Below are 21,110 nucleotides of genomic sequence, written 5' to 3'. Positions count from 1 at the left end.
ACTGATGTATTTRAAGAAGCCCTTCTTGCTGTCCTTGACATCCCTTGCCAGATTAAACTTCAAATGGGCCTTGGCCTTCCTAGTGCCATCCCTGCACACTCTGACARCGTTCCTATATTCCTCCCAAGTGGCCTGTCCCCGCTTCCACATTCTGTATACTTCCTTCTTCAGTYTGAGTTTTGCCAGGAGCTCCTTGTTTATCCACRCAGGTCTCCTGCCTCCTTTGCTTGACTTTCTGCTCATTGGGATGCACTGTTCTTGAGCTTGGAGGAGGTGATCCTTGAATATTAACCAGCTCTCTTGGACCCCTCTTCCTTCTAGGGCCCTATCCCACGGGATTCTTCCAATAAGGTCCCTGAAGAGGCCAAAGTTTGCTCTCCCCAAGTCCAAGGTTGTGCTCCTACTTTTTGCCCTGCTTCCTCCTCGCAGGATCCTCAACTCCACCATCTCATGGTCACTGCAGCCAAGGCAGCCCCCAGCCTTCACATCTCCAAGCAGCCCTTCCTTGTTTGGTAGTACACAGTCCAGCAGCACACCTCTCCTCCTTCGCTCCTCCATCACCTGTGTCAGAAAGTTATCATCAGTGCTCTGCAGGAACCTCCTGGATTGTTTGTGCCTTGCTGTGTTGTTCCTCCAGCAGATATCAGGGTGGCTGAAGTCCCCCATGAGAACCAGGGCCTGTGATTGTGAGGCTACCTCCAGTTGTCTGTACAAGGCCTCATCGACTTCCTCTTCCTGATCAGGTGGCCTGTAGTAAACACCTACAACAGTGTCACCCATGCTAGCCTGCCCTTTAATCCTTACCCATAAGCTCTTGACTTGCTCTTCATCCACCCCTAGGCAGAGCTCGATACATTCCAGTTGCTCTCTCACATAAAGAGCAACTCCACCACCTCGCCTTCCTGACCTGTCCTTCCTAAAGGACATGTAGCCATCCATGGCTGCATTCCACTCATACGAGCTATCCCACCATGTCTCCGTAAATGCAATGAGATCATAGCCCTGTAACTGCACACAGATCTCTAATTCTTCCTGTTTATTATTCCTCATGCTGTGTGCATTTGTGTACAGGCACTTGAGGCACTTCAGAGCGATATTTGAGCGTACTGACTTCCCAAGAGGGGTGCAAGGGGATTCCCCATAGTCTTGTCTTGTAGGTACTTCCTTAGCTGCATGCAGTTGCTGGAGGTATCCCCACTTGAGGTATCCCATCCTGTTTTGCTGACTGCATGGTCTCTATAACTCTCCCTTTCCCCCATCTTTCCCAGTTTAAAGCCCTCCTCACCAGGTTGGCCAGCCTGTTGGCGAAGATGCCTGTGCCCCATTTAGTGAGGTGGATCCCATCTCTTCCCATCAGTTGTTGATCTTCAAACACGGTCCCATAGTCATGGAAACCAAAACCCTGTTCCCGACACCAGTGACGCAGCCAGTTGTTTACCTGCAGTATCCGTCTGCTCCTCCTCCCGTCCTTCCCCCTCACTGGCAAGATCAAGGAGAAAAAGACCTGGGCCCCCACACTCCTGACCACCATCTCCAGAGCTCCGTAATCCTGTTTGATACTTTCAAAGTTGCCCTTGGCTGTATCGTTGGTGCACATGTGGAAGAGCAGCAGGGGGTAACAGTCAGACAGGTGGACAAGCCTCGGCAGCCTTTCCATGACATCTCGGATTTGAGCCCCCGGCAGGCAACAAACCTCTCTAGACAAGAGGTCAGGTTGGCAGATGGGTGCCTCTGTCCCCTGCAGCAGGGAGTCACCCACAACAATCACTCACTGCTTCTTCTGGGTGTTCCTGCGTGGCACAGTGTCTGTTGGCTCAGTTGCTTCACTTGAAGCCATGCCCAGCTGCTCCTCAGCTTGGAGGGCAATGAACCTGTTCATCAACTGCAAGTCTTTCTCCTCACATGAGGAGTGACCAGTTCCCAGCCTTCATCTTCTATGTAGTTATGACTTAATATTGCCATGGCACAGAGCCCACATGCATTTCCACTGCTGTGGGGGGTTGAGACTCTTGAAGCTGTAGGGTCTCTGAGAGTATCCTATCTATCTCATGCTCATCTTCTCAGATGCTAAGCAGTTTGCTTACTTCCTCCTGTAACTCCTTTACCTGGCAACACAAATCATCAACAGTGCACCTTCTACAGAAAAGTTGACTGTTAGCCCCAGCCTCATGGAGAGGCCCCATGCACTCTCTGCAGCTTGAGACCTGCAGAGCTGCATTGCTGTCAGAAAGTCTGTCTGGATAGAAGCCTCCGACATGGCATATGCAGAGACTTCAATGGCTGCTGGAGAACACGCTCTGCAGCATGTCATAACCATATCAGGGAAATGTACGCTACTATGACTGGAGATGAAAGCGCCTTCTTTGTGCCCTTCTGCGTGAACTGCTGCGCAAACTGCTGTGTCTGTTCGCTGCCTCTGTTAGCTGCGCTCAGCTACTGAGTGGTAGAGAGGGTAAATGACTCAAATTTATTTGCTTTCATTGTTTTAAATAATTGCAAAGCACTCCCAGCCTGCACATAATGTGCTTTTTATTGCTCTAAAACCAGAGATGAGAACATTTAAAATTATTCTCTGATATCGAGAACCTAGCCACTTCATTATCTCAGGGAAAAAGCAGAAGTGCCAGTGATTGATACATCTGACTGACTTAAGACAAATCCTTAATAATTTGGTACTTCCCCTCCAGATTTGGACTACATTCCCGAGGGCTTTTATCAGTCTGTCCATAACATTATTGTTTTCTGGATCACACAGTTTTATAGAAAAGAAAAGCATTTAAATTTTAAGCATTACATTTTTCACTCTTTCAGATTTTTATGCACCTAGGCTGACAAATTAACACATTTCTGCTTACTATGACTTTTTAAAAAAGGTTAATAACCATCTCTGCACTGAGATTAATCAGATTGACATAACCTAAATCCAAGTCCAAAAGGATCCAGCAGGAGCCTGTTCTAGGTTGGAAAGGAGAAGAAGATTCAGTATGAAGTCAAGTCAGCTGGGGGGTGTGGGTCACTGAGAGTGACCTCTGGAACAGCTCTTCCATGCGCAAGTCTGCAACATAAGCAGTAGTGGAGGCAGGGGGAAAACCAATGCACCCCACTCCACCCCGCCAAAACACAGTCTGTGCCAATTCCTGCATCAAACAAAACAAATATTGCAGGGTGTAGAAAGCAGGGCACATTTAGAGCCGTGCTATATAGAGCCAGGTGGTCATATAGATGGGATGAATGCTTACAGCATCCACCTCTCTGGCTTTCTGATGCTTTACTCATTTTTCAATGAAAGGAGGCACCAGGATGCAACTGTCTGCTCTCAGAGTTCATGCCATGCTGAAATAGCAGATGGAGGATGACAATCAGGCACGGCTTTGGGACTCCTGCAGTTAAGCTGTTCTGCAGCTGAGCAGAATTATGAAGCACATGAACACAATCACACTAATAACCTACTTCTGGGTGGCCAAGATGTTGAGACTGTCATACCTTCCTCTAAGGCAGAAAGAAAAAGCTGTCTTTGCTTATGCATGCCTGCCCCAGGCATGAAGATCACAGCATAGAAAGTAGCAAAGCATATATTGATCCAGAAAAGTACAGGGAAGAAAAAATAAGTTTTTTCAGGGCACATTTAGTACGGATGCCCTCACAATCATTTTACTGTGCTAATTGCCAGATGACACAGGGCCAGTTATATTAGTTGTTACTTTGCTGGATTTGTCCCACTGAACAGTCACTCTGATATTACAGAAGCTTACAAGTTCATACTTTAGAAACTAAGTCCAATATCAATATTCCTGTATTACAAAAACAAAGCCGTTATCTTCCAACAAGGTAAAGGAGATGGAACAAGAGCTCATGAAGTGTTTTAGCCTGTTAACTAACGTTACAACCTTATTCCCTCTTTTAATATAGCTTGGAGGAATAAGTCAGCCTGATGTTAAAGAAACACTGATCTGAGAAAAGTTTCAAAGAACATGTGTTTTCTTTCACATTTCAGTCACTGAAACAGCTTTCACCATCCTTACTCTGAAGGAACTTAAAAATTACACTCAGTAACCATGACCTCTGTATAAAAATAACATCCAGGAGCCAGAAAAACCTTCCACCATAGGATGTACATTTGTCACGTTGTGGAGATATAATTAAAAAAAAAAATCAATCATGTTAATACTTGAAAACTTTCAGTACGTGAAAAACGGCCCTTAAAAATTAAGTTATGATTTTTTTAGGGTACATCTTTCTGCACTGATCGGTTTCAAACTACTGGAAACCAACATTCATTCTAATCTACTAATTTAGGTCTTTAAATATTCCTACTATATTTTCAAGACAGCAATGAATCTAACCAAATGAATACTAAGGAACAAATACTTCAAATCACAATAATAATGTCATGTATCTTTTTTACAGCAGGTGCTGTATTTCCTCCTTTTTAACCTGCAGAATACAAATAACCACCTCACACCCACAGAAAGGGGTCTCAAGAATTTAATCCTTAAAACTTATTCTAGTATTATTTTCTGATCCATCTCCATACATGAGCTGCCTCACAGCTAACAGTCCACCAAAAAACAACTTTTCCTGCATAAAATATCATAAATCTCATGGTAATTATTATTATTATTATTGTTACCTTTACTAATTCTTGCATATTCTTTGCAGTACAAGAAAGACATTGACATTATGGAGTGAGTCCGGCAATGGCCACCAAGATGGGTGGGGGACTAGAAAACACAACATTCAAAGAACGGGTGAAAGAACTGGGTTTATCCAGTGTTAAGGAAGGAAGGCAAAGGGGAGATCTTACTGCTGTCTACAACTGCCTAATAGAAGAGCGCAGAGAAGATGGAGCCTGCCTTTTCTCAGAGGTGCACAGAGAAGCAGCGGACACAAGTTGCAACAAGGGAAATTCTGATTAGATATAAGGAAATTTCTTTTTCACCATGAGGGTGGTCAAACCCTGGAACAGGAGCCCAGAAAGGCTGTGGGATCTCCATCCTTAGAGACAACACCTGACTAGAAAAGGCCCTGAGCAATCTGATCTTTTAGGCTGTGCTTTGAGCAGAAGGTTGGTCTAGAGACCTCCAGAGGTCCTTGCAAACCTAAATTATTCTCTAGATCTATCCATGCCAAATACTAGCTTTTCTTTAGGGTCTGTCTCTTGCATCAGCTTACCTCCAGAATCATCGCTCAAGTTTCTTTCTTATTCAGGCAATACAACAAGTACCAAAATACTGCTATATTGTTGACCAAAAATAGCCAGCAAGGCACAGCAATCCAGCAGCTCTGAAGACCAACTAAAGACCAGCTGCACAGGAAAAGCCAAAGTGCTTAGTTACTTAACTCACTTGTGCACTTGGCACTATCATGATCTTTGTTATATTCACAGTTGCAGACATCTAGCTAGACAACTGCTCTCACTATCATGTGGAAAGCTGCAGCTATTTTTCATACTTTGTATTATAGCTATGATATACATTTTGCAAACATCCTCTTTTTATCCACCTGTCAATATCAGTATCAAGTTTATCAGCTTAGGGCAGATTTTGTATTTTGAGGGTAGTTGAACTCCTATAGAAATATTCTAGAGACAGAGGATACTTCAGTACTACATAACGAAAGGAGAGTTATTTTCATCACCTTTAACTTTGCTTGGAAACGGTGTATGTAGCCTGGCAAAGTTGACTCTCCTACAGTTCCCTTCCTCTGGAGGCAACACATTTCTTTCTGATCAGACAAACTAGCTGACCTGTTGACTCAGCTAGAGATGGGGAGTTTCCAACACAGAACAAAACAAATTCTATGCTGAAAGGAAGGTTTAAGTAGCTACATTATTCGATAGGAATCAGCTATGATTTCAACAACTGGGTTAGCCTTGCTATTATGTCTGTAATAAGTGAATGAACTAACAGACATACTTAAAAACAAAGGGTTGGTCATCAAACAGCAAAATGTAAAGTTGCCTGACGTTGCATGGCATCATTTCTTCTGTTCTTTCTCTGGACCACTAAAAACTTTAATATGACCAACTGCTATCAGACCCTACCCAGGGCAAGGCAGAAAACTGAAGGAGCAAGCATTCAATATGGGGTCAAGAAAGCATATTTTAAATCCTCCTACATCCATCCCACGTCCTCCCCTCATCTCATGGTACCACAGTCACACAGAAAACATGGGGCCCAAATTTCAGTTCAGTCAAACACCCACAAGACCGTTTCATATGGCAAAATGCAGTCAGGGTGGAGAGGCTGGAGCTCCTTAGAGCGTCAGGATCTGCCTCCCTGCATTAGCACAGCACCTGCCAAGGGTAACACCCCGCTTCCCAGCCTTCACAGATAGCTTGGTTACGTTGACCAAGCAAAATGCTGTAGAAACACAAAAGCGTCTACAAAGGTAATAAACTGAATTGAAGTGAGTTAAGACACCACTTTAACAAAAACAACTCACATATGCAAGACACTAGGATTGGCAAATGAGGAAAAAAGCAAGAGCCCTTGTCTTCCCTTCTTTTGTTAGGGAACTGTTACCTGTCCAGCCCCAGCGGTAAATGGAAAACAGGCAACACAAAGTTGCCTCACTATCCGCTATAATAAGATCAGGTGCTCAAAAACTACAATGCCTGTGACCAGGCTGCATCTTGCACATCCACTCAATATGCAGAACATCTCTGCACTGCAGAATAAAATTAATCAGAGTCCTATGCAATAAGATTGCCTACACTGAGAAGAAGGTGTTTACTAAGAAAATGTCATATTGAGCAGAACATGGGAACACTCTGGCTGCTGAGTTAGGCCAAGGAAGTACACAGGGCCTCCCAGCCTCACACTAGGCCAAACCTGCCATGGCGAACCCACAGAAACAGGGCTCAGCACCAGAACAGTCTGGCCAATCTGATAATCTAACTGTCAGGTTGCCCCAAGGACAATCCCAGCAAAGGCATCTGAATAATCTGAATACTGTGGCCACATCCATATTGCAGGCCCTGTAGACCAGGCCTTGAACTACCACAGGGACAACCAAAGCATGTGCTTCACAAGAGATCCTTTTGCACCATCCTAATCTCACAAACCCTCTGAGTGTTTCCAGAAAGAGCCATCAAGAAGAGGGAAAGGAGAGGGAGAATGCTAAATCATCTGTGCTGCACACACAGTGCCACATATCCTGCTGCCCTACATGAGGGTCTTTCTGCTGCTCTCCTCACGTGAACACCTGGATCTTGCACTGCAGCTGTATGCTGCAAAAATCTTAAGTCAAATTTTACATTAGGACTAGAGGGGGGCAGGAAACTACACAAGTCCTAGCTGAAGGTAGAAGTAAAAACATCACCACATCACATCACTATCAGGGCCAGCCAATCTATGCACAAAACTGCAATATCATGGACAATTGCAGCAACAAGACACATCCAGCCAGTCTCCAACATACTGAATGTGACCGACTTCCTTGACAGTGAAAGAAAAAAAGAGACTAGGTCTACATTACTGAGTGCTCGGACCACAGTGGGCCCAGATAGGGGCTGACCAACATAGGAATTGCCATGAGCTCATGTAGACTTGAAGGCAGCAGCGCAATGTTCCCAGACTCCTGCCCAGTCCAGAAGGGAAGGAGTTGTCTTGACCAAATCAGACTTATATCAATCCATGCCAGAGCAGTTTAGCAAAGTCTGCTGTAACCATCATCCTTAGACAAGTCTACATGGAGACATACCATCCAACTGCTCCTTCTTGGTCAACATCTGCAGCATCCCACAAATCACCACTGTACTGCTGGACCACTGGCTTGCTCAGCTGTGCCAAAATCACAACTAGAACATGCATTTCCATAACAATATTCAACAGAGATGTCCCTTTATTACAAGTAATACCATTTCCTCACAATCCCAGACCTGCAAACATGCAGATGAATCACACACAACTCTGTCCACAGCCATAGGGATAAAACTGTACAGCTTCGGAAATCTACTGGACTAGGTTGGCCCAGTTGCTGGGGAGCCATAGGATAGATGATAGTTACACACCTTGCTTCTGCAATAGCTTTTAAAGGGATGCTCTATGAACAGAAGTGCTGGGACAGGAGACAAAGCAAGAAAGCAGGTGGTGCCAGTCACATCACATGTATTCATGGAACATGTGTGGATCACTCTAGGCAGCAGTGCTGCACAATGCAGATCAGACAGAACGCGTAAGTGGGTATTTCAACCACAGCTGCAAAGTCTTGGCTCTCCTAAAAATCCTACATTCCAATCATGGCACTTTTAAGATGTATTCAAAGCCAACAGTGCAGATGGTTCACAGATTTGAACTCAAGGGGATTTCATTCCAGCATCTGCATTGCAAGGAAAACATGGACTCTGAGTTCTCAGCCCATTACGCTGTAAGTGCACACCCTCATGGTCACATGCATACATATTCACACACCTTCCAGTGTGAAAAGGAAATCTCTCAATCCCAAATCCACAACCACTGCAAGCTGCAAACACCCCAGCAAATTCTAATTGGAGAAGCATTTCCTTCCCTCAACCGCAAAAGACAGACTAACATGATACAAAAGGATCTTCTTGAATTCAAAGCATCTACTGCTGGACCTCACACAGCCCCAGTTTAGCATCTACAGCAGACATAGTACTTGGTTCAGCATCTAAAGACGGCTTCCATGACTCTTTCTCTGCAGCAGCCCAATTACTGGATTTACTGAATTTCTACTGGATTTACTCATGGATACTGATTTACTATTTCTGCAATTAAGGTTGCCATTGCAAAGCCAGACCGTAGGTGAAATAGCCCAAGCCAAGCACCTCAAAAGCTGTGAAAATGTTTTAACAGGGCATTTATATTCCCATTAACCCCCAAGACTTCAGAGATGAGAAATAGAGTCAGGATAGTATTTCACGGATGCTCCTTGGCCACCTGAATTATGGTCTAGAGCAAAGCTCTAGGGTGTGAAGAAAAAGTCACAGAGCACACAGGTCTCTCCCTGCCTGGATTCCAAAGGGAGAAAAGCATTGAAGACACAAAAACCCCACCTTCGCTTCCAGAAATGACAGGACTCTTCCTCCAAATGGTAGATGACACAAAACCGTCCCCCTCCTTTTTTTTTCCTCTCTCATGATTCTGAAGAACAGGACTCTCATATCTTAAAGTCCTGGTTTGCAACAGTAATGAGGTTTTATAGCAAAGCCCCATGCTGCCTCAAATCATCCCCATTACCATGCATGAGCTTTGTTCGCAGAGTGGGTTTGGGTCATGTGAACTAGATCTTTTCTGAGCAAACTGACACAGAAGGTCTGTTCCAGGTACGCACCAAATAGTTTCCAAATCCTAAAGGAGACAGAGTATCTGGGTGGAACAATGCAATGCTGCTGCTGAAGTGGCTGGAGCCAGTTTGGTGTTGCTCATTACTAAGTGGGCCTGGAAGGAGCTGTGTTGCCATCACCAGGGCTTGCTAAAAGACTCCTCAAAAGAAATCCATGAGAACTAAGCTTGTAATAGAAACTGGGGCAGGCAACAGGAGGAAAAGAACACTCGTTTTTTCCTAGATGCCATGCGAAAAGTCACCCAAATAGCACAAAGTGGCCTTGTAGTCTATAAAAAACTAGAAGGCTATATGCATTCTCAAGAAAAAAAGACAAGTTAGCATGTAAAGAAATTCCTCTCTGGACAGTCCGACATTCTGCTTCCATGAAAATAGGCACAGAAAGAAAGCCAAAGTAAGCGGCCAGGATATTATCCTGGTTGCAGCAAGCGCAGCACGCAGTGCGCTATGTAAAGTTCTGGCAATTCAGTCAGCAATACAGAAAAGTCAACCCAGGAGGCAGGAGACACTCTACAAAGGCCAAAATCTTCTCAAGGACCATTAAACTTGTATTTGGCAAGCAAAACTAGATAGTTTAACTACAGAAACAGAGGTATGCAAGCTCTTTTTTCCATGACATCTAAGCTTGCCACCTCATGATCCCAAGGGCACAGGCTACTGGAAAACCCCAAAACAGTGCTGATCAGAGGAAGTAGCAGATGTACACACAAGTACTCTTGGTCCTTCACTGCCTGACAGAGCTGGTCTGCACACCCTTCTACAGTGCAACAAGAAGCTGGACATGGTCATATCACATACAGGTTCCTAGATGGCTTCATTAATAGACATAGAGACTTTGTATGAATTCACAAAGGCACATAGAGGTTACGGACACACAACTTAATCCTAACTGCTTTAGCAGGTCTAAGTGTGGTATTTAGTATAAGACAATATAGGAAAGAGTACAGAATAACCACTGGAGACAAAATAGGATAAGAATAGGAGTAATAGTTTAGCATGCATGAGTAACCATTATACGCAGCATATATCAACTCATCTTCATTTAAACTAATCCAAAACTAGACAACCAGGGAATCCCTGAGGTTTGAGAGAGATCACAGACTCACAATAGTTGAGATTGGAAGGGACCTCTGGAGATCATCTAGTCAACTTCCCTGCTCAAGCAGGATCAGCTAGAGCAGGCTGCTCAGGACAGGACATTGTCCAGCTGGATTTTGACTGTCTCCAAGGATGAAGACTCTACAACCTCTCTGGGCAATTTGTTCCAGTGTATGACCATCCTCACAGTAAAAAAGCTTTTTCTTTTGTTTAACTAGAATTTCTTGTATTTCAATTTGCCTATTGTCTTGTCACTGGATACCACTGAGAAGAATCTAACTCCATCTTCTTTACTCTCTCCCATCAGGCATTTATAAACCTCAATAAGTCCCCCGCAAAGTTTTTTCTTCTCCAGGCTGAACAATACTAGCTCTCTCAGCCTTTCCTCATACAACAGATGCTCCAACCCCTTAACCATCTTTGTGGACTCACTCCAGTATGTCCATGTCTCTTGTACTGGGGAGCCCAGAACTGAACACAACACTCCAGATGAGGTCTCATCAGTGCTGAGTAGAGGGGAAGGATCACCTTCCTCAACCTGCTGGCAATGCTCTTCTTAATGCAGTCCAATGTTGGCTTCCTTTGCTGCAAGGCACATTGCTGGCTGATGTTCAACTTGTCCACCAGGTCCTCCAGGTCCTTCTCTGCAAAGCTGCTCTAAAGCTGGTTGGCCCCCTGTGTGTACTGATGCACATGGTTATTCCTTTCCAGGTGCAGGATTTTGCACTTCCCTTTGTTGGACTTCATGAGGTTCCTATTGGCCCATTTCTCCAATCAGCACATCAACCTGGTCTATCAACCACTCCTTCCAGTTTTCTATCATCTGCAAGATGAGCTGAGCTTTTCACAGACTGAAGTCAGAAGACCTAGCCTGATTGCAAAGTAGACAAAAACCTAACTGAGGTTAAAATTATATGCTAGTAGTATAATCATATATATTATCTCATACAAAAATATTTTTAATATGGAGAGGGGGAGAGACAGACAGATAGATGGGGGGAGGAAAGGCAGACAGACAGGCAGGTGGGGGGGGACAGAGGGGGAGAGACAGACAGACAGACATGGGGACAGGGAGGGGAGAGAGAAATTTTGCCAGGAACCTTTTGCCTAAATCTGCGATAACAGGACAACTGGGAGCTCCAGCAGCAGAAGCAGCCTTCATCGCTTGCTTCAGCAAGAAATTCTGTAACCTGACTTCTCAATCACGTTTCGCTGAAAGCCTAGAAGGGCATCACTGGTGGTACTTCCCAGCCCTCAGACAGGGTAGATTTGGAAGGTGGATTAGGAGGTGACGTATGTTCCTCACAAGTAACAATGGAAGTCAGAAAGAACTTTGCCTTTGGCAAAAACATCAAGATCTAAACAGATAAAGTAAAGGCACTGTACAGCTAGAAAAATCAAGTAACAGCAGAATATGATGACTGCACAGGGCAGTTGAGAGATACTAAGTGGCAGTGATCTCACATGGCCAAGCACAAATACACAAGGTGTTAGAAAGTATATGGAGACTCTTTAGGACAGCCTTAACCTGACTAGTTCCCCAACTGTGTTGTGTAGAGTGCCTGTGCAGAAAGCACATGGTCAGTGACCTGCAAAATTATGTTCTGTATGTAGCTTTTTCCATTGCTTTGGTGGTAGACAGTATCTCAGAAAGTTTGACTGCTGGTAACGGTCTGCAGTCCAAACAGATTGGGAGCTGATTCTGACAGAGTGGGCTGCATCCTAATTATGTCCTGAAGCAGGCCTGCAGCCTGGGCTAATGGCCAGCCTGCTCTGTCCCAAACTCTGTGAAGCTCTAGGAACTTGCAAGATCACGACCACAAGCTCTGAAAGAAAGCAACAGCTTATTAGTCCTTTAATGTGTGTGTAATACTTAAATAAAATCCAACAAAGGTGTACTATTTAAGAGGGATTTCAATGCTCAATCCACCAGAAAAGCACAGAAATTATATACAACACTGCTTTTTTCTTTTTCACTTGAAAAAGCACGAACTGTCCCCTGTCATTTATGGTAATACCACTGACTGACTCCTAGATAACTGTCTGGATTAAGTCAGTGTGTCCCTGTCTGAAATGTTTCTCACCTCTCTCCAACAGTTTGCAGTGAAAAAATATACAGTACATGACTCCCAACTCACTCAACCTGATTTCTTATTTTTATCTGTATCACTTATTTCTGTAAAGCATTTGGGGATTAACCTTGCATCAAAAAAGCTGTATTTTTCAAAGCAACTTGATTTGCACAAACATGGCTAAAACAATTTATGATTCCTAAATGTAGGATAGCTGATGCATAGTACATTCTGCTTTTTATGTTTTTTTCTGTCCTTTAATATTTGCTAACTGCTTTGCAGATAGACTTTCCAGACACTAGTTACCAGGATCATCCTATGTACAGCTTTGGCTCTTTTTCAACTGCTTGGTATTCTCAGTTTTTACAGAAATAGCCACTGACGGCAAAACGCAAATATTAGTCAACTCCCTGCTAGTTCTGATTTGATAACTTCCGGGCATTCCCTGCCCTAGATGTAACATACTTTCACGCTGGCTAGTGTCAATATGTTTCCTCTTGATATTCTAAAAATCTGCCATTCTACACAGTCATACTCCTCATTTTAACTTCAGAGCAATTCCAAGTATGCAAGCAAAAGCAAAAATCTAGATCTCAGCTTTGCAGATCCTCATTATATTTCCTTCAGACTTCAGTCATCAGCTCTGCTCTTCTCTGGGAGCCTCTATATATCCAGGCCTCTCTCAGATCAACAGCAACCTTTCTCCTGACTATGGGAGTTGACTCCTCCTTTGCTTGGACTCTCTTTACCATCCCGACTACAATTATTACAACACAGTGTATCCAAAAAAGGCCTCATCACTCCTCCTCTTAGAGGAACTGAGCTATGGAAAACTATCTGAACTTAGAAAATAATTTACTGGCTTTTCCCTAGAATCATTCTGTCACAGACAGTGAGCAGACCCAGTTTCCCAAGACCTGAAACTATATCACCCTTTAATTCAGTCACCTCTGGAGATGTCATGCAAGGGCAAGGTAGAGCCATGGATATGGGGCTGCAACACAATCTCTGAAGCATGAGCCCTGGTGATAAGGATACTACCCACTGCCTCAGGAGGTGTTTCCCCAGCTCCAGTGGGATCCTGCAAAAGGGAACATCCCTTCAAAAGCATATTCTACTAGAACATGTAAACTGCACCTGCCCAGAGCTGGACGTGCTTTCACAAGGAAATTGGTGCACAATACACTTCAGCAAACCACAGTTCTCAGTTCCTCAACGGCAGATTAGGAAATTCCTTGTTTCCATCCTCTTTAGTCATAATTTTTTAGCAGAAGTCCCATCACTGCTGCTTCAACCAGGAAGGACTGCTACAAACACTGTTCCCTTGCATCCTTTGGTGTTCAGCTGTACCTCACCAACATTGCAAGAGCCTTTGAGATACTGGCTGACTCCTTTCACCCTATTCCACTGGTTCACTCCTGAGAAGGACTGTGAATTTAAAGACCATCACATAAAGCTTCAACTTTAACATTATTTATAGTTTCATCTGAGCAAATAGAAAACAGCACCCTGGTGTAAGGCAACTCCCCTTCAATGTAGTTTCTTCAGTGGAAGCAGAGAGGGGACCTGCATTAAAGGAAGGCCCCTGTTTTGCTGCTTCCCAGGCAGCTTGAATTCTGCTTAAAAGCTTTGCCAGAGAAAAACAGAATCTATAGAAACTGACGGTACCTCAGCCAACTTTCACTTCTAGACCGATACATAGCTGTTTTAGGTAAAATTAAGGATAGCTATTTAATTCAAATTAACATAATTCAATATCACCACTCCCAAACCTGAAAGACCTAGAATCACTTCACACCTCAAGATAGTCAGGTACATGAGAAATGAGCTAATTGCCAGTTCCCCTGTCCTTCATGTTATCCACTTTTTCCACTTGTCTTCATTCACTATTCAACCATTTTATGTGGAGACTCCTTCATGTTCACAGTGCTTTAGTCACAGCCCTTGTCCTAGTCCTTTGGGAGGCAATAAGCTAACCTCATTTCTTAGTCAGACATCTCCTACTCGATCCCTTATTATCTCATGAGTATCACTAGTCTGTTCAGTCTTTCAGCTTAAGTCTCGTTGTTGTTCTTATAGCCTGGCAGACAAAAATATTCCCCATAGTAGGAGGGAGCAGGACACTTTGTAGGATGTATTAACATTCTGAGCTGAATCATTTAACATTAGCATCACATGTAGATGGCAGCTGAAGAGGTCATAACAACCTCCCATCAATACCAACCGCCCCCCCCCCCCCCAACGCACACATTTGTACCTTTGGATTCTAATTGTTAACATGCACAGTGACCTTTATCATTTCAGAGTCCACAAAGAAGAGCTCTGGTTATTAGTTTCTTTATGCCTTACCTTGCAGCTTTTTCAGGACAGCCACTTCCATCTTGAGAACTTGCTTGGGCTGCTGAGCTGATTCCACCTTCAAGGCCACATTCTCACGGGTCAGCAGATCCATTGCCTCATAAATCTCCCCAAAGCCACCGCCACCAATCTTCTTCAGCTAGAATGGTACAAGGAGGATTGGTACAATACACAAGACAGATGCCATCAAGTTAGTCCTCACAGAGTCAGGCACTAGCTTCTTTGCTGCATAGGGAGGAACAAACTCAGCTCTCAAGTCTTTTCTGTGCTGTGCCTGAATCCCTTCACTGCACAGTTAGGCAAAAGTGCAGCTGTCCACTTGACAGTACTATGTATAGACTCTTTCCTGTACCACAAAGAACAAGCCCAACAAGCGACGACGTGATAAATGTAAAAGCAAATGACAATGCCTATCACACCAATGAAGTTGCTGCCAAAATTCAAGAAAAGACCTTTCAAGAAGATAGTAAAAAAGAAGACATAAAAACTGTCATCCCCCCACCCTTCAATCTCTGCAATAGAACACAACCAAGGTAGTTGGGAATAATGCCTGCAAAAAGTAAGTTCACTGAAGTTTAAATTTTATTCATGGGATATTAAATGCAGAGTAAAATATTCAAGTGGATATTTTGTAAGATGCTTGACTTGTTTTGCTAGAGAGGCTAGTTCTGTGTCACATTTCAGGGAGCTGTCAACTACACTTGTGTAAAAGCCACAAGTACAGCTCTACTCTCTCTCTCTCTCTCTCATAAAAGAGAAAGAAAGAAAGAAAACCCACCAAATGAAGCTTTTTGTGTCTCTGAACAAAATTAAGGCTGTATCAGAATAGGAGGTTCTCACTACTTGGAAATAGAAGCAGTTGCAACTGACATAAACTCAAAGCTAAAGACATCTATGTTTCAACATATTTGATATGCACCTACTAGAGAGATCATCTGCCTGTTTCTAGAGTAGTCACCCACTCAGAGCAAGCTGAGATCCTTTGCCTTTCCTGGAAGGTGATTCCTCGATTCTCCTTCAGCTGAGACTTGATAGCGTATGTACATATAAACATATACACATAGACAGATACAATTTTTCATCTTTCAGCGACATCCAGAGGTCCTCAGCAGCCATATCCTTTTCTTTAGTACAGAAGAAGTTAGTTAACTTGCAACTCAAGGCGCTGGCTGAGGTCGGGAGCTTACCATGCAGGCATTTTCTCATTGCTTGGGTACTCTGTGGGCGTTTGCTATCTAAGGCGAACTCAGCACAGCCTTTTACTTGACCCAAAGGAGAAATGGGCATATATCACGCAAGAGAAAAAATGAATAAGGAAATTGTTAAATGCAGGGTCAAGAAAGAGAAGGGAAAAATCTAATGAAAACCATCTAAGTAGTAATCATGAGTCACCACCCCATGTTATGCCTCACTGTTCAGGGAATTATTCTCTTCTCATCCCATTCCCCACCTTCCACCAGTCCATAACCTGCTAAGACTGAGATACAGACCGATGTCACCATCAGGATTCATCCTACTTAAATACATGAGTCTCTATGCAAGCCGGGTGTCCAGGTTTCCATTACAGTCCATAGAGTCAGGTGGATGTTTTCATCTAGTCAAGCACAGGTATCTATATCCACTCCCATGTACGCAATTAAAATTAAGCTGCATCTCAGGTGTGCTTTCAGTCCTTTCAGCATCTCACCAGTGGCCACACCACCATACGACTCATTGCAGCTCTTCTTCTTTCTCCTACAGCTTTCTCCTACATGGCCACATCAGTCCCTTGGAGCAAACAGTTACTAAAAAAGTCACTCTACTTGATTCCTTGGAGTGGCAGTCTCTGACTAGGGGGCTCTGGGAACTCTGCAAACTGAACTGTCCTTCAGGACTACCAGATGCCAATGCGAAACAACAACCATGTCCTGATGAGGCAAGCCACTATCAAAAGCCCCTCCAGATATATCGGCAGTTATGCAGGACACAGCCAGCTCCCTTTGAAGTCTCTAGTTTGCCCAAATATCCTGGAAATAATTTGGTTCTTGCAGCACAAGATTCCAGAGCTTAGAGCCACCAAGCAAGAAATGCTACTCTAAAAGACAAAATGCAGCTCCATCGGGAAAATGGAAATTGCACTGTTCCGCACAGGGACAGTTCAAAAAAACCAAACCAAATTTCCCCCCAAACCCCAACCAAAATAACCCTCCAGTACAGATTAAATCTTTTACTCAGCAAATATATAAGACACAGGTGCTCTAAACACAAAGTTTGCCATCCAAGGACATTATATAAAGATAAGACTTTCCTCAAGAAAATTCTCTAGGACCAAGGCATAAGCGGTTCAGTCCCAGGATTGGCAGCAAGGTCTGGAACGAGAACATGTGCTGTGAATCCAGAGTGAAGGACCAAATGGAGAGACAGTGACCTATGAGTGAATGCAGGCAGAATAAAAGCTGTCATCCACAGGCTTCAAATGATGACAATATCAAAGAGCAAATACTGTGATTGGCTATAGAAGCACTTGTATAAAGTTTGCAACTCCTGCAGCCCAACTAAATGGGCTAGTTCATCCACAAATGGCTAGCAAGCCTCATCTAACTTCACAAAAGCTAAGGAAGAGTGGACCTACTTACACCAGACTCTCAGAGTCCACTCTGCTCAAGGAACAACTAATGTAAAACAGGCATGAACTGAGAAGCCTATCAAGAAGAAGTAAACTAGTCAAACTCAAGTTACTTGAATACCTGGCAAAGTTCACTCAGAGCAGTTCTGCACAGGGTAAGGAGAGACTGCAACAGGCCCCAAGACTGACGAAGTACCTCCTTTGTCCCAAGTCTCCTCCTGGAACCACAAATGCTCTTTGCGACCAAGACAAGGTGAAGAAAGAGTCCACAAGATTTTGTGGGGCTTCTAGGAAGGGGTCTAAAATAAACAGGACAGGGACAAGTGTAATGAGAACTTCAGTTCAAGAACTTAAGTCATTTGAAAGGAACGAGGATCTGCTCCTGACACACTAAGTACCTGTGTGCAAAAGTCACCACTTGTATTCAAGTGCAATGCAGGAGCTGCCAACTCTGTCTTGTTAACAAGTCTGAATCCCCAATACGGAGAGATTGGGAGAGATAAAGAGAGCCATCCATTCACCATTAATAGCTATACATAGTTCAAAGTAAGTACAACTTATGTTCGACTTAGTTCCTTCCCCCGAACAAAGAAGTCCACATCATTCAGAGCAGATGTGTATGAAGTCATCCCTGGGGACTGTCAAAAAGTTGCATGATTCCAATACCATCCAAATTTCATCTGGTCAAACCATCAAAAACATTTGCAAGTAAAGAATGAGGCTCAAAAGACTATTCCTTCAGGTCTGACAGCTCTGATAAAAAGCATAACACTCCCAGTCCATGCCATTCTAAAAAACAAAACAAAACAAAACAAAAAAAACCCCCACATTGCTGTCAGTCAGCCAGACTTCACACACTTAGGGAGCGATAGAAAATTGAACTATCACCAGGCTAAATGCAGATAACTAACATCTTCATTTGTCAAAACTCTGTCAGTCTGCATATGGAAGGAGAGGAGGAAAGGAGCCTAAGGAATACATTAAAGTGATCTAAAATTAGAAATTGGCTCTATGTTGGAAGCATGCCAGGCCTAAGAACTACAAGGTTCCGGTGGATGCCCAGCCCAGCCAGAGATAGTTACAATGGGAGGAAAAATTACGCAAAAAGCCTTCTGGCAACTGAATCCCAGCTTCATCTAAGTATACCACACACCTGCTTGAGCAGGACCTACAGCAAACTCACAGCAAAGCTCAGGCTGTCCAACTTGCACGCTGCGAGTTGGATTCAAAAAGGTCTATGATAAAGGGACAGATTCCCTGCTAATACTGATACCACAATTCTGTGCTCGCTTGTAGGAGCAAGTGACAGATGAAAGGGGGAGTACTCCTTAACTATACACTTCCTTTGGCCAACAGAAGTATTTTTATATTTCTGCCAGATTACTTTTAACCCTGTTCAGTTCCCAGTTTTGACTGGTTCATGGCCACATCAACATCTGTACTAGCACAGCACAGAAAGCCTGCCCAAAGGGTGGGTGCTTTTCAGGGTGCAGAAGTGACCTTGCAGTGATGGCTCTCAACACACAATTCAGCTAGCGTAAGGCCAAATGTTACAAGCACAGCTGGGAATCAGAATTTCTCCTAACTATTTATGCCCTTGTAATTTCTCAGGGCCTCCAAGGTGGGTAATATTTGATGACCCCACTGCAGTATTGAAGACTGCTGTGAACCAACATTAGAAAACATAAAAGGCTATTTTTCCAGTTAAAGTTGGTTATTGCTAGCAAAATAGCTACACATTTCTGTATTTCCGAAGGGGGGGGAGGGTTAATGGGTAGAGCTTCTAGCAGCCCCCAGAATCAGAATTGCAGGACAATCCAATCACTTGAATCTGAATCACTGAATCACCACTTTGACTGCCCTTAAGAAAATTAAAATCAGTTTAAAGTGTTCCCCCATGAGCATAGCTGAGAATATTTTGGGGGTTTTCAGGGCTTTTAAGAGTTTTGCTGTTTCCAAGAACAAAGTTACTTTGTTTAGACTGCGTTAAAAGTATTACTGCCATCATTTAACAGAGAAGCTTAAGCACTCCTGCCTATGGAGGAGAAACTTCAAGCTTGATGAAAAGTATGAACAGGTACAGGCCAAATCTAACTAGGATACAGAGGGATGGGGAAGAATGAGAAGTTGCACAGTCGCACAGTTACAAGCATGTGCACTACTGCAATTAACACTAATAAAGACTAACACTCTCTCTCCCTCCTGGCTCTTCCCCATGGCGGCTGGTAGTATCTGCACCCATGCATCTGAAGCAATGGCTTGAATGTGACCATTGGCAGGAATGCGTCCAACTTCAGCTTTGTCAGGAACATGCACCAATATGACCAAATTGTAGGCGTGAGAAAAATCTCAGTTTGTGCCCAGGGAGAACCAGCTAAAAGCTGGAAGCAGGATTTTAGGAGTCCATTAGCACAAAGCATATTTCAAGTCCTTTATGTCAGTTAAACTGCGCATATATCATCCTCCCAAAACAAGTATACATGGTCCAGCCCAGAGCTGCAAGAGCGCAGCAAGACTTCCCTGAAATTGCTCCAGACAGCTTCTGGGGGGTCTCAGCTTTGCTGTCTAATCACAGAGAAAACAGAGATTCTCCATCTGCTCTCAGGAAGCATGGAGAAATAGGAGCAGTTTGAATTCTTAAATATAAATAGGCTGGAAGGAAAAAATAATAATAATTAAAAAAAGGATAGGCCAGGCAGAAAAGTGAAGGCTATGGAGAAAGCAGGAGCAAAATACTATGATGAAGAGAGGCAAGCAATGGGGGAGGAACAGAGAAAGGTGGACTGCCCAGGAACATAAAAGAGATAAAGGCACATGGTAAGCCAAGGGAAAGGATGATACGTTGTCTGAAGTGGACTACTGAAAATAATCCTATCCACAACCTGGAACTGAAGTGTTTAAAGTTCTGAGTCTCTTTAGTCCTCTGCTCTTCACAGTCCACTGCAAAACTCATGGGGCAGCTGTACCGTAGCTAGCCAGCAGAGAGAGACGACCTACTGCTACTACTACAAATCACTGGCAGTTCAATCAGGAGAGGTCTGTGCTGGGAGTTTAATGATTCAGGCACTGCTAGTAATCCAAATTAAAGAAAGACAAAATGGCACAGACAATTTTTTTTTCATTTTTTTTAAAGCAAAGCCAAAACCCAGAAAACAGTAACTCTTGGAAAAGCATATACAGAACTTACACTGTAAACTTAATGTGATCCTATTATACATTATATTCTAGTGTCTTTAACTGAAGTGATAGTATAATGCCACTTTCTTCCCCTCCTAGGGAACCTCACTTTATGAATAAAGAGGAAACTTTACACATAAGAGGAACCACATCCTCTGAACAAATCTGGTGGCAATGAAACACGTCTAGAGGATCAGATTCTCCCCATGTCTCTGCCGCAGTGTTCCTACATGATTCTAGTCAAGCATTTGAACCCTGGCTGCTCACAAGCAGTCACTAATCTTATGCCCTCATCTGCTAGATGCCTGAGGCAAAAGGGCCAGGTCCAAACTATGGAAGTGCTGAGCATGCCTAGACACACATGCAGTCTAGTAGAGTTCTGCTTTGGTCATAAATATTAAATCCAAAAAATAAAATAAAATATCTAACTAATTTGAGACCCTATTTGTAAAAGAAATTTGATCATTCTCTCTTACATCACCTGGTAAAAG

General features: G+C 43.5%; 1 protein-coding gene across 7 annotated transcripts in view; it reads right to left on the bottom strand.

The window, feature by feature from the left end:
• The window catches only part of TTBK1 (tau tubulin kinase 1), a 125,869-nt gene that overhangs the window by 86,796 nt on the left and 17,963 nt on the right, over positions 1-21,110 (bottom strand). For all 7 annotated transcript variants that reach the window (XM_026081587.1, XM_026081585.1, XM_026081588.1 and 4 more), the window contains one exon: positions 14,829-14,976. In XM_026081587.1, the coding sequence (XP_025937372.1) occupies positions 14,829-14,976 (148 nt within the window). The remainder of the gene's footprint in view (positions 1-14,828; positions 14,977-21,110) is intronic.

Source organism: Apteryx rowi, unplaced genomic scaffold (genome assembly GCF_003343035.1).
Source record: "Apteryx rowi isolate R43461 unplaced genomic scaffold, aptRow1 scaffold_555, whole genome shotgun sequence".
Lineage (NCBI taxonomy): Eukaryota > Metazoa > Chordata > Aves > Apterygiformes > Apterygidae > Apteryx > Apteryx rowi.
This window is presented reverse-complemented; position numbering and strand designations above follow the sequence as displayed.